Source organism: Peromyscus leucopus, chromosome 5, assembly GCF_004664715.2.
Source record: "Peromyscus leucopus breed LL Stock chromosome 5, UCI_PerLeu_2.1, whole genome shotgun sequence".
Classification (NCBI taxonomy): Eukaryota; Metazoa; Chordata; class Mammalia; order Rodentia; family Cricetidae; genus Peromyscus; species Peromyscus leucopus.
Window position 1 is genome coordinate 14,762,296 of NC_051067.1, and position 13,593 is coordinate 14,775,888.

Consider the following 13,593-nt stretch of genomic DNA (forward strand, 5'->3'; position numbering starts at 1 on the left):
TTTCATGTTGATTGTACGGTCTTTGGCTAGAAGAACCTGCTATGTAGTGAGTGGGATCAAGGAAACTCTGGGGTGTCACCGTGTGGAACAGCACTCATGATTTAAGATGGATGGGACAGTCCTAGAATGCTTCCCTCACTGCTTCTGGAAAAAACTAAAATGAAATTGATTAATAGGTAGGAGAATTAATGAGTATTTAAATCTTTCCCTTTGCTGTGTGGATCAATTAGGAAGGCAAGCCAATATCCTGAAGCAACATGTTCTGTAGTCGTTACAGGTAATTTAGGCAAAAGGGCTGCCAGTGAAGGATGGGTGTTGGGACCATGTATCCAGAGTGGCCCCAGCTATCCTTACTTGGAATCACCCTGCCTACTGGCTTATTCTTGTATGCCCTACCTCTCTGTCTCAAGCCTTTTGTGTCCCTGCTACCTATTTCTACCTTTGCTAGGGACCATGACTACTTACCTGCTAATATTGTGTCCCTTAAATACAAGTGAACAAACGATTTATGAAGTAATGCTTCTCCAGACCACTCAACTCGTCTGCTGCATTTCAGATTTTGAAAATACTGTCTAAACTCAGGAAAGTGTTTTCGGAGGCTGCAGACAGCTCACGAGTCACCTTGCAGTTTGTCAGGTGGGGCTTGAACTATGTCCTCCTGACTGTCCCATCTCTTTCCATACCCTGTTTTTCTTCTTTGCCAGGCTGTTTTCCAAACAGGAATCTGTCTCTGTTCTCTGAACTTGAGTTCAGCTATCTCCTGTGCCTACACCCCACTTTTCTTCCCTTCCCATGAAGGTGGGGTGCCTTTAAGAGTGTTGTTATCTTACACTGAGAAATTATGCCAGAGAACATTGAGTCTTGTCCTGCCTGAGAGATGTTGCTGGAAGTGTGTGATGCTTGATTTCCTCTCCTGGTTTCCATCATGGTGCCTTGGAGCCACAGTCTGTCTGTGTCTCAACACTCTTCAAGTGAGCGTACCTTTGGACTGCTTTCTCATGGCTTAGTTAGTGCCTGATCACCCCTTTTCCCTTTGAAGTAGGAGGAAATAGTCCCGAAATAGAATTATGGGGGAAACATAAGGCCATTAGAGCATGGAGAGTTATTCCTATTGATGTTGACTCTGCGGACTTAGTTCGGGCCCTTCTTCTCACTGTGAGGTGATTTAGTCCATAGTAGTCACATCCTGTTCATTTATGTTTAGCCACATCGGCGGGAACAAGATTGGCTGGGAGAAGACGGGAAGCCACGCAGAGCCACTGGCACGGGGAGACCCCGGAGACCAAGTGAAGGTACAGAACCCACACCTTCTGCTGCTTATTTTCTGACTGGGCATGCGCACTGGTGACAGAGTTAGAGAAATCCTTTCTGCCTTGTGTCCTGAGTCACATGTTCTCCAGAGGGTTCAGGAAGGGAAGGAATTGTTGAAACTGCCTCAGTCTATTTGGCTTGGGAAGCATGGCATCCAGAACACTCTTTCCTCTCCAGGACATGGTACCTGAGCCTTCTTGTGCCTCCTTTTAATGGGACTTTGTGAAGACTGATTTAGAAAGCACCTGGAATATGTTCGTTAGAAGTAGAGAAGTAGCTGGGTGTGGTGGTGCTTGTCTTTAATTCCAGCACTAGAGGGGCAGAGGTAGGTGGATCTGTGAGTTCAGGCCAGCCAGGGTTATATAGTGAGGCACTGTCTCAACAAAAGGAGTGCCGGGCGGCGGTGGCGCATGCCTTTAATCCCAGTACTCGAGAGGCAGAGCCAGGCGGATCTCTGTGAGTTCGAGGCCAGCCTGGGCTACAGAGCGAGAGCCAAGACAGACAGCAAAACTACGCCGAGAAACCCTGTCTCGAAAAAAACGAAACAAAAACAATTAGGAGTGAACAAAATTCTGTTTTTCCCATACTTACTTTTGTTTACTAGTAGTGACCTCTGGGAATACTTTTTTGATTTGCAAGATCATGTCTGCCACCTGTGGTGCCCGAGGAAGAGCAAGACTCCTGCTTTAAGAGGGTTGGGCAAAATCATCTGGGTACCAGAAATTCATTTAAAACCCTGAGTCTGCTAATGATGATGACTCAATTAGAAATAAGGAACAAAAATAACTTCAGGAGGAGCTGTTGTTCATGAAAGAATCTAGCAAAATACTTTGTACTGTTTTGTATCTATTCTTATGGAAGAGGGAAAGCGTAGAAAGCCCTTATGAATATTTCACAGGTTCTTCTAAGACCAAATTTGGCACTTGTATGTTAAAGGATAGAATTAGCACTCAATTACATAGCCTTGTAATGAAGTCATTTATTACAAAACAGAAAAACATACACGTTTTTAGGGTGACATCAAATCAAGCAATAAGCTGTTCTTATTTCCAGCATTCTAACCAAGAAAGAAAGTTTATTGTGCAAATAATAATTATTCTTGGGCAGTTTTTCAGACAGTTCAGAGTATGCCAACACACCTGCCTCTGCCTCTTTTCTCACTGGCATCCTGCCTGGCACTGGTGCCACCCTAAGCTAACCCATCGTAGTTCAGCTTTCCTGCCCTGTGCCTGTGCCTGCTATGTGTAAGCATTTGTTAACAAAATGGGCATTTTCCACTTACCCACTTTTCAGAGTTGGCATTTGTAGGTCTGAGTCATTGGTTTTGATGGGTTTAGAGAGAAGATTTGTGGTGTCCTGCATTGCTGCTGTTACTATTCTGTTTTACTTTTGCCTCTGTATAATTACATGAGGGGTTTTATCATGACTATAGAGAAAGTTTTAGATGGAAATTTTGTTCTTGAGTACCAAGCAGTGGCTTTGAATTATAGGACTGAAGTCAGACTTGGTATGAATTCAGTTTTTTGAGTTACTGATTATAGAACAGTGGTCAAATACATAGTCTTCCCGAGTGCTGGTTTCCTAATGAGTAAAACATTAGCAAAATCTTAAGGACAGCAGAAACACAGAGAGCCAGAACACATAGTGATGGTCAGAGAGTAAGGCAGCTTCAGAGAGCTGGGAGCTCCGTGCAGGAAACCCAGGGTTGGGAGAGCTGTAGCAGCTTCCTGAGATGAGTTTTCCAGTCCCCACACTACAGAAGGCAGTGTGTGCTGTCCTCCTTGGCATGGCGTGTGTTGGTGGTGTTTTTGTGCATAAGGCAGTCAGAAGAGAGAGGTGAGTGTGTTCCCTGGCCACCTTGCATTTTGGTTGGCGCTGGATCTGACCACTCCAGGCAGGAGTCATCTCTGTGCTCTCTGTGGTTTTTAGGTGCACAAGTGCCTTGTACATTTGAGATAATGAGAATGGGACATGAACTCTTTTCCCCATCTGCCCTTTGCTCTGTAGGCAGAAGGTTCATCCACTGCCTCTTCAGGAAGCCAGCTAGCTGAAGGCAAAGGGAGCCATATGGGCACTGTTCAGCCAATCCCATGCCTCCTGTCGATGCCCACCAGGAACCACATGGACATTACCACACCTCCTTTGCCCCCCGTCGCACCTGAGGTGCTGAGAGTGGCTGAACACAGGCACAAGAAGGGACTGATGTACCCCTACATCTTCCACGTCCTGACGAAGGTATTATCCAGGGGCTTGGAGTAGCTTCAAGTATTTGGCAGGCATTGCGTAACTTTTTTAACTTTTGTAAACTTTTTTTTTCTTTCTAAAGTATTTCTTGTTTCTAAACATTAAACAAAATTTGTACCTGTAAATGCAATTTAAAAGCAAGTAATGAAATCTTACTTTCCTCTTCAATTTAATACAACGTTTTTTGAAACCAGACTTTTTTACACCATATTTGTGTTGTAATGTCAGGTTAGTCATAATGTCGTAAGTGATATCGGACTTCTTTACTATTTGTCCTTAGGCAATTACTTCTCTTCTGAAGAGCGTATAGTACTTAATGCATTTTGACTTTGTTCCTCTACTTCATTGACTGCAGTTTTAATGATAGGACCCAATTGCAATACAGGAATTTGTTAAAATGTACTATTTAGAAATCGTTTTATGGAGTGGCATAATTTACCTTATTAGTGTCTTACCAAATGTATAGCTCAATATAGGCATATAGTTTACATTGTTTTTTAATCTTATGTCTCAGTGTATCTCTGTGTAACTAAATTTTCTCAGTGATTTATGGTCTTCATGTTGGCACAGGTCACTTTAGTGACAAATTTGTCATAAAGAATTGGTTTATTAATATCTTATTATCAACATGTTTTCTTTATTACATGGCCCCTATTCTCCACCCACCCCCACCCCCTGCCCCCATTTTCTGCAATCCATTTGTGGCTTGTAAAATGGAGTCAGTAAATGCAAAAGGCTCCTTCCTATTTGATAGTTCTCATGAGGTGGACTGTTGGCCAACTCATCCAAACACAGAGAATATTTAGCTAATGCTATAACTCAACTCTTAATTCATTTGACTTTTTAGTTGTCACTGCCTTCAAGTCTCGTCTTACTGTTTAATATGCGTGCATGAATAGCAGTGGTCAGATTGTGCTTGTAAGACAAACATTTTAGAGAATCACCAAAAATTATGCAAAATGCAAGTTTTGTTTTGGTATAGTTAAGAGCTCAAAATTTTAAAAGACATTTTTCAAAAGAACATGTACAGAGATGACACTCTTTCCTCGTGAGACTGTTTGAGATGTAAGGGATACTGGAGCTGCCTTCTGTGTCTGTGCTGCCAGCCTTGATGTCAGGCAGTTGAGGAGATCCATGCGAAGAGTACAGATAGTACCAATAGCTTTCTTCTGTCTTACAAATTTCAGGGGAAGACTGACAGAATGTCCAGGGTTGGGAACAGTAAACTTAACTCTCTTTTCTTAATTTAAAAATGCTACTTAAGTTTTTTCAGTATAGGGGACAGTTTAGACTACAATGCATACTATTTCTTGTGAGCTGAATAGCCATGATATGCAATTGTCAAGGCTGGGACTTTTGCAGTAACGTGAAGCTTCATAGTAATGTTGAGAACGTTTAACTACTGGATTAGTGAAGAGGAAAGTGTTGAGGATAAGGAGAAAAGCAATTTTGAAATTTGTGTGAAAGAGCAAATATACAAGGTTGTTATTAAGAGAACTTACAAATGATGTTTAATAGGCATTGAAGGTCATGTGTGTGTTTTGTTACAACTATACATAAATAAAATTCCTTGAACATTTTGCTGTATTGTGATGCCATGCAGTAGAAGTTTGGCAACAACCTAAGCTGCTGAACTTAAAGACACTAGTCGTTTGTCTCTTGGTGGCATATTCTTGAGTCAGATGAAGGTCTTGCCATGGTGGGACCTGAGTTGGGGGTGGAACGCTTTCATTTTCTGTCCTATCGGCTGTCTGGCTCGACCATGGTGAGACCTGTGGTAAGCACCTGCTATTGCACTGGGGGAAGGCGGAGGGCACGTTTAAAGAAGAGCTCTCTTAGGAGATAATTTCTAACGTGTGGTCACTTTTTATGGAAAAGCTTGGTAAAATATGACTTTCATTTCAGAATACTGAATTTCTTTGATTTTGTACAGGTCATTGAAAATTACAAATATTATTACATCTGACCATCTTGATCCATGAATAAAAGTTGTAGATTCTTCATGCTTTCTTCTGTATTTGTTGTCTGGTGTTATCTGTGTAGAATGTTTAAAAGACTTTGGCTCATCTATGTGGTTTTCTTTTGTTCTTGGTTTTTGGGTTAAAGATAAAGTAATATAGGATTAATTTTGAGTCTCTGGACATACATTTGGATCACAGACTGCCAGGGAACTCTCCTAAACATCTCACTGTAGGCAAGTTGTAAAGCCACTGACCTGGAATAGAATAGCTATATCATTAATGGAGATGATGCAGTATATTGCTGTGAGTTTCTTGTAAATTCAACATGAAAAATGTGCAATATTATTCTGCTTTCTTCCATGCAAAGGGTGAAATCAAAATTGCTGTTTCTATTGAAGATGAAGCCAACAAAGACCTGCCTCCGGCCGCCCTGCTCTATAGGCCAGTTCGTCAGTATGTTTACGGAGTCCTGTTTAGTTTGGCAGAAAGCAGAAAGAAAACTGAGAGACTTGCTTTTAGAAAGAACAGACTTCCACCAGAATGTATGTACTGTAACAATCCATTGTTTGTTTCCCTCGGTACCTCGTAATCTCTTGTGCATTTTCTAAGCCGTAGAAGAACCATGGCTGAGTTGCCTGAGACCCTCCTTGAGTAGGAGGTGGGCTGTTCTCGGGGCGGTAGTCCAGGGTAGAACCCTCAGAACAGGAGGAGAAGCCACACTTGGTACTGTTTTAGTAATGATGTTTATCTGGTAAAAGAATAAACAGCAGGTTTCCATGTTAAACTTGATATTGCTCTGAAAACATCTTGGATGGCCATCACTCTCTGTAATTACCCAGTTTTATACCCAAGATGCATATGTATCTGCTCTATGCTCATGAGGCACAGATCTGTGCTTTCCAGTCCCTCAGAGTTCTGGAGAACAGATCCCATAATGGACTCACCTCAGGACTACCATGATTTACCTGGGTACAACCACTTCAGCTCATCAACTGTAAGGGAGGGTGGACACTGGAAAGCGCTGTTAGGAATGCTGGTCAAAGTTGAGGTCCAAAGCATTGCCCTTCCTGAGGCATGGGTCATCTTTTGGGGAAAGCCGCCTTTTCTTCTTGACACTTTTCTTCCTGACACTTTTATCTGCTAATTTAAGAACACAAAAGCCACTTTATGGGCCAGGCAGTGGTGGTGCACGCCTATAATTCCAGCACTCGGGAGGTAGAGGCAGGCGAATCTGTGAGTTCAAGGCCAGCCTGGTCTACAGAGTGAGTTCCAGAATGGCCAGGGCTATACAGAGAAACCCTATCTCAAAAAATAAAAATCACTATGTGCTAGGAAGTACAGAATTTATCTTTAAAACATAGAGTCTAAAATCAGCATGTTGTGAATTCATAAATTCCTGGAATAGTCTCTCGAGCAAGGACCTTTGGTTGTGGCTCTGGCTGTGGTGAGCAAATGTCCGCCTTACTAGCCTCACTAGGCGGTGACAAGGATGGTCCTTGCTCCCTGACTAACTGTAATTCTGAGCACGGAGACTTGAAGCTCCATCTACAGACGCTGGCCTGAACTCACAGAGTGCCCTCCTGCCTCAGCATCCTGAGGTCTGGGATGACAGGTTATGAGCCAAAACACCTGGTTTAAATTCAATAGATTCTTAAATTTTCTTTTTGTTGTTCTTGTGCCAAAGTTAGAACCTGTAAGGCTTTAAAACAAATGCCTTGTTTCCCTTTTTGTGGTTGACAGATGTGAAACCAGCCCTTCTGCTCTACCTTTCTGTGCCAAAAGGCTAAAGATTCCTGGGGCCAAAGGACTGGACTGGCTTCTCAGTAGATGTTCTTTTGTTTATTTGCTTATGTTTTCAAAAACAGGGCTACTGTCTAAAGAGTTCCCAGTAACCATTATGCCACCCCACAGAACTGGTGTGCCTGACTTCTTCCGCTCAGTGCCAGGGTGTGCTGCCATGCCAGAGACACTCAGAGAGCAATCTTGACCTCTTATGTCCTGCTGCAAGTCTGCAGGCAGCAAGGACGAGTCTTTTGCAAAGCTGATGTGCAAAGTACATGAGGAATGGGGGATGTTAGGGGCCACAAAAGCCTTTTCCTTAGATGCCTGCCTGCCTCTAACCTTATTCCAAGCAGCCTTAGAAATCCCATGGAATAAGCCATCAAGGAGAGAAAAGATTGGAGTAAGGAAGTATGAAGTGACTCATGCACATATCTCAGGTGTGCAGGCTGCTGGCCTGTTTGGAAGATAAAGGAACATGGAAGAATGTACAGATTGCAGGTGACAAACTGTTCTTTGTGTCTTCTTCTCTGTAGACACAGCTGAGATGACAGACAGGCTGCCTGGATATGACTGTGGCTGCCTCTTTCCTTCCTTCTTCCTTTATCCCCCAGGAAGGATCTCTAGAGAGAAAATGTATGTGCTAGAGAGTAGAAACAAGTGTAAATATGGAGCCAGTGTCTGGACGCAGACTGGAGAGGTAGGAGGTGTCCGTCCATTCTTTGGAGCCACTGTTCCTGGAAAGGGCAGGAGGAGTGTGGATGACATAGTGTTGGGGCTTGGTTTGGGAAAAGGAACCAAGTAACACTGTGCCAAAGAGTGGGACCGGCCAGGTGGGCTTTGGTGCAAAGGGCATCTTGTCCTCACACAACAGTGAGCCAGCCTCTTGTCAGCTGTGGCTTTGTGCTTAGGTGGAAGTGTTTGAAATCAGTTCTGTCAACATGTCTTACTTCTGAGTGTGTGACTCCTAGAGAGAGGAGTGTCTAACAGGCAATCACAGAATGAATGAATGGCCGGTGGTGGTGGTGGTACATGCCTTTAATTCCGGCAGAGGCAGAGGCAGGTAGGTGGCTCTCTGAGTTTGAGACCAGCCTGTTCTATGAAGAGAGTTCCAGGACAGCCAGGGTTACACAGAGAAACCTCTTCTTTAAAAAAAAAAAGAAAGAAAGAAAAGAATGAGCGAATGATTGATACCAATGTATGGTTATGATTCATTGAGATAGAAACACGAATTCTTTTAGTGTTTTAGGAAATTAAAATCCCCATGTGAGCATGTAATTACTGAGGTTCTTTGAAAGATCAGTGCTGGGTCATCCCCTCCTTGTGTTTGAGCTCCTTGTTTTCAATCTTTGTATATGAGTAAGAGGGTCATTCAAGGTTTGGGGTCAGTGCTGCTGCTGTGTAGAAAGATATGTGGGGTAGCTGTGTGTAGACTTCAAAACAAATGAGGCCTTTGTATGGTAAAGAAAGGGTCCCTGCAGATGCTGTGTAGTTAGTTAATGAGACCCCTAGAATTTCAGATGTTTGGAGAAATGTATTATTACTGTGCTAACATAAATAGAAACTTTCTGAATGGAAATGGTAATGTAACTTTGATCATTAGTGTTTAATATTGAAGGACTTTAGTATTGTAAATACGAGGGAAGATTTTTATGAGCCACCAGTTTGGAATCTAGACTTCTGTGGAGAACTAATTAAATGGAATAGATTTCTTACTTTCTGTATCAGTTAATTCACAGGGGAAGAGGGAGGAAGAGAGTGGATAGACAAGCCTTTTTTTTTTTTTTAAGATTTATTTATTTTTATGTGCATTGGTGTTTTACCTACATGTATGTCTGTGTGGATGCCAGCTCCCCTGGAATTGGAGATACAGACAGTTGTAAGCCTTCATGTGGGTGCTAGGAATTGAACCAGGGTCCTGGAAGAGCAGCCAGTGCTCTTAACTGCTGGGCTATCACTCCAGCCTCCCTGCCCCCCCCCCCCAAAAAAAAAAAAAAACCCAAAAAACTCTTACTGCATTTTTTTTGACAAGTCTTTAAAAAATATTTTTTTATAGGCCCAGTGTGGTGATGCCTATCTGTAGTCCCAGCACTCAGGGGCAGAAGTGGGAAGGAAGATTGCCTCAAGTATGCAGTCAACCTGGCCTATTTAAGTTTCAGGCCAACTCGGAGTATATAGTGAAGCCCTGTCTCTAAAAACCAAACTAAAAGAAAACACTACCACCAGAAGCATCAATTTTTATGGCAGTAATTCCTTCCCACCAAAGAATAGTCTCATTGGATTCCCAGCCCTCAGCAGAGACACTCTTGTCTTTATCATCCCTTGAACGTTTTGAGCCTGAATCCTCTTCTCTTGTTCAAAGTGTATGAGAACTTAGTGTGTGTATGACTGGCACAGCCTCCTAATGCTTACAGTGTGTGCTTGAAAGTGTCTCTTTTATAGCCTCTCTGTTGAGTTTTACCCAACTGAGTACTGACTACCCTGAGCATCAGATGGAGCTTTATTATCTGCAGTAGCTAATTGCTGGCTGAGTGTTCTAGTGTCAGGTAACTGCTGCCGCTTCCCAAGGCTCTGAACAAGCCAGGAAAGTAAGCGTTGTGCTGCCATGAAGCGCCTAACAACGCTACTCAGGAGCGCTTATTTGCCATGATGAAGCCATGACTGGATTTCAGTCTTATTGGCATGTCACTCTAACCTGTGGCCAATCATGAATGACCTGTAGTGTACATGATATTATTGATAAATGGAAGGAGAGCCATAAGCCACGAAAGTGTCCTATGAGGGCAGATCCTTGTAGGATGGTTCTTTCCATGTATGACCCATGTGGGTAGACTCTAGATGGTGCAAAGTACCTCAGAATACATAGGGATAAGCGCCTGTCAGTGGTCACCATGGCAATAAAAATTTGTCCAAGATGGCCTTATTAGCAGAGAGAACTATCCAAAGTGTATAAAGAAATCTTATGCCTTATTTAAAAATACTACACCCATATACCCATTTGTAAATACAGTCCTGTGATTAAGGCATGTGGACATGTTCATAATTTATTCTTAGTCTTTAAGTGTTTTGCTTAAGGTTCATTTACCTAAAATTAATTTAAACTGGAATATCAGTCACTTTAAACATTTCAGCTTTGGCTTAGAGTGTGGCCGAGTGGAAGAACACTTGCCTAGCACCTGTGAGGGAGGCCTTGAGTTTAATCTCAGCACTGCGAAAGATGAAGACGAAAAGAGAAGAAAACACACACACACACACACACACACACACACACACACACACACACACACACACACACACACACACACCAGCCTTTTCAGAGCCATTGCATTGCACTGGTAGTTTACTTCCTATTTCTTTCCATTTATGCCTCGACTCTATAATTTTGCTTTTAAGAAATTTATCAGAAAGCAAGCCAGTGAGATGGTCACAGGAGGTAAGGAAGCTTGCTGCCAAGCCTGATGATCTAAGTTTGATTCCTGGAGTCCACATAGTGGAAGGAGAGAATTGACTCCTGAAAGTTTGTTCTCTATTACATGTTTGCAGGCAGGCAGGCAGGCAGACAGACAGACACACACACACGTACTTTTTAAAATTTAAAAACAAAGGACATTCTCCAGGGAGGTCTGGGGATGTAACCCAGTAATAATAGTGTACTCATCTTGTGTAGCGTTGACGTAGTTCATTCTTATAAACTTAAGGATCTTTGCTGATTGCAAGTTTTTCAGTGAAATTCTGATCCCTGTTGGTGGATCCAGGGCGGGCACCCACACTGAGAATAGGCTTAGTGCCCCTGCTGTCATAGAGGCAGGAGCCCTGTTTCTGTTGCCTAAGTAGTAGCAGTCGCTGAAGCCACATCTCCTGTCTTAAGTTTTCCCTTTGAAAAGGTAAAGCTCTGGAGCTTCCTGGTTCACCCCTGCTGGTCAGAAAGCTTTGTGACTCTGCTGCCCTCCTGAGCCTATTTACCTGTGGCCTCTCAGTTATCCCCAGTCACTGGTGTTCTCCAAGGACGGACTGATGGGAAGGGTTAAATGATTTGAGGCATGAGAGTAAAATGCAGGTTTCAGCAACAGAAAGGGGGATGAGGAACCTTTACTACAACTGCAAAGTGCATTGTTCAGAATATAAAGCTGGATGAATGCATTCACCATGATACACTTGAGCTGTGTGTGTGTGTGTGTGTGTGTGTGTGTGTGTGTGTGTGTGTGTGTGTGTGTTAGCACATATCTGTAATCCTAGCTCAGAAGGCTGAATCACGACGTGAGCTTCCATAGTCAATTCCTGGCTAGCCTGGACTACACAATGAGACCTTGTCTCAAATAAAACAGAGCAAAACCACCATCCATTTTATTAGATTAGCCATTATTTCCTTGCTTGATGTTTCCAGTACATATGAAGTCTTCCCTACTGTCTCAGAATGATGCAGAGGAACTAGGCTTATTAAAGAATGAAATGTGGAGGCAGGGACAGTGTAGTTTAGCAATAGCCCAGGCCCAGGTTTGAGTCCCAGAACTGCCATGCAGAAAGGAAAAAAAAAGTAGATGAGCTTATGGAGGAGGGTGTGGGGGCATTATGCACATGCCTAAATGCTGGGGGTGTGTGTGTGTGTGCGCGGGGAAATATGAGAATATTTTGATGCATTTCAGAATTAGAGTTGCTTTTATGTCCATCTAGCTTCATTTGTGTTGTATTTACTGAGAAAGAATCTTGCTGTGTAGCCTAAGCTGGCCTTGAACTTAATCGTTTTCCTGCCTCAGCCCCAGATATGAGATTATAGGCCTGTGTGCCCCCTCACCCAGACATTCCCATGGTTTCTATGAAGCCTATTTACAGATCACTCTGAATTTCTTTTGTCTGTACAGCTTTCCAGTACTAGCACAGACAGTTTTCTTACAGACTTCAAATTAACCAACACAAGTAGTTACTCAGGATCATAACCACCACCAGTCTGTAAGATGATTCTTTTGAATTGATTATTATTTCCTAAGTCCTTGGCTTTTTGAGTTTCTAAAATGCCAGGAGCCACGTGCCTGAGGAGACTAAAGAGGACTGAGCAGCGCTCATCTCCCCATCTTTGCTAGTGTGCCTGCCTACCTGTGAACTGTGACCTACTGAGCACTATCTCTCCAGAAATGAAATGAAAGTTTTAAGAGAAAACTCTTAGTTCATTCCCCTTTGAGGATGTGGAAGTGCTCAGAGTAGGAAACTAGAGTGTTGTGCTCCTCTCTGCCTTCCACTCATTGGTGCTGGGAGTGGGCAACATCCATGAGGAGGAAAGAACAGATTTCATAGTATGCAGTTTTTCTTTCTATCCTGAGGTGAAGCTGTTTACATAGTTTCCCCTGAACAATCTCAGGGGCAGCAGCGCCTCTCCACAAAGCACATGTGCATGCACACAGGTCACAAGTTTGGAAGCTGCTCCTCTTGCTGCATCTCCCCCCCACCCCCACCTTGTAGAGGTGGTGTGGCTTGCTGCAGCCACCCCTGACATGGTACTTCTGTGGCACTGGGCTGTAGAGGCAGCCACCACCAGCCAGTAGACACTGCTCTACAAAGTGGACTGTGCCTGTTGCTCTTGGGCTGGGGATAGATGCCCGGAGTGTTTAGGGGTCGTATACTAGGCATAATACAAGGGCATGATCAGCATCTGATGGCAAACGCTGGGTCGTTATGGACAGCTTGAGTAGGGCAGTGTTGTATGGCCCCGAATTGCATTGGAGGGTGTGCTTTCTCTAAAGTAAGTGGATTAGAAATTGAGCTTCCACTTCCCTGAACACTTGGTCTCCTAGAACTGGTTTTGCTAAGGTAAAGTATGGTTTAGGGTAGGGTCAGAAAGATACGCTCTATCACCTTCTAGAAGTGGGCTCCTTCTAGAAGCAGTGGCTTTGCTGTGGTAGGAAAGATGACATTCATGTTTGTTGAGCTGACAGATCATAGTTCTTGGGTAATCTTTCTCTGTCCTGAAAGTGCAACATGAGCGTGACTTCGGCAGTGGTCCTACCACTGATGCACACCCTATCCCCAGGCCAGACAGTGACCGCTCCCCCCCCCCCCCCCCCCCCCCCCGTGGCAACCCAGTACCCCGCCCCCTCTTTAGTCTGTCATTTAAAATGAACTTACAGGGCTAAGGGTAGATCTAGGAGTAGTGGTGGGTGAATATGCTGAAAATACATTGTATGGAGTTTTCAAAGGAATTAATAAAATGTTATGTTAAAATTTAATTGATTGTAATCAATATAAGTATAATCATAAATTTAACATGTTATAAGCTGTGATACACAGTTTTCCCTTCCTGGAGAGA

General features: G+C 43.3%; 1 protein-coding gene across 1 annotated transcript in view; it reads left to right on the top strand.

Moving 5' to 3' along the window:
- Positions 1-13,593, top strand: part of Fam120a (family with sequence similarity 120A) — a 96,757-nt gene that overhangs the window by 57,221 nt on the left and 25,943 nt on the right. The window contains exons 8-10 of the mRNA XM_028867661.2: positions 1,205-1,292; positions 3,319-3,546; positions 5,884-6,058. Of these exons, the coding sequence (XP_028723494.1) occupies positions 1,205-1,292; positions 3,319-3,546; positions 5,884-6,058 (491 nt within the window). The remainder of the gene's footprint in view (positions 1-1,204; positions 1,293-3,318; positions 3,547-5,883; positions 6,059-13,593) is intronic.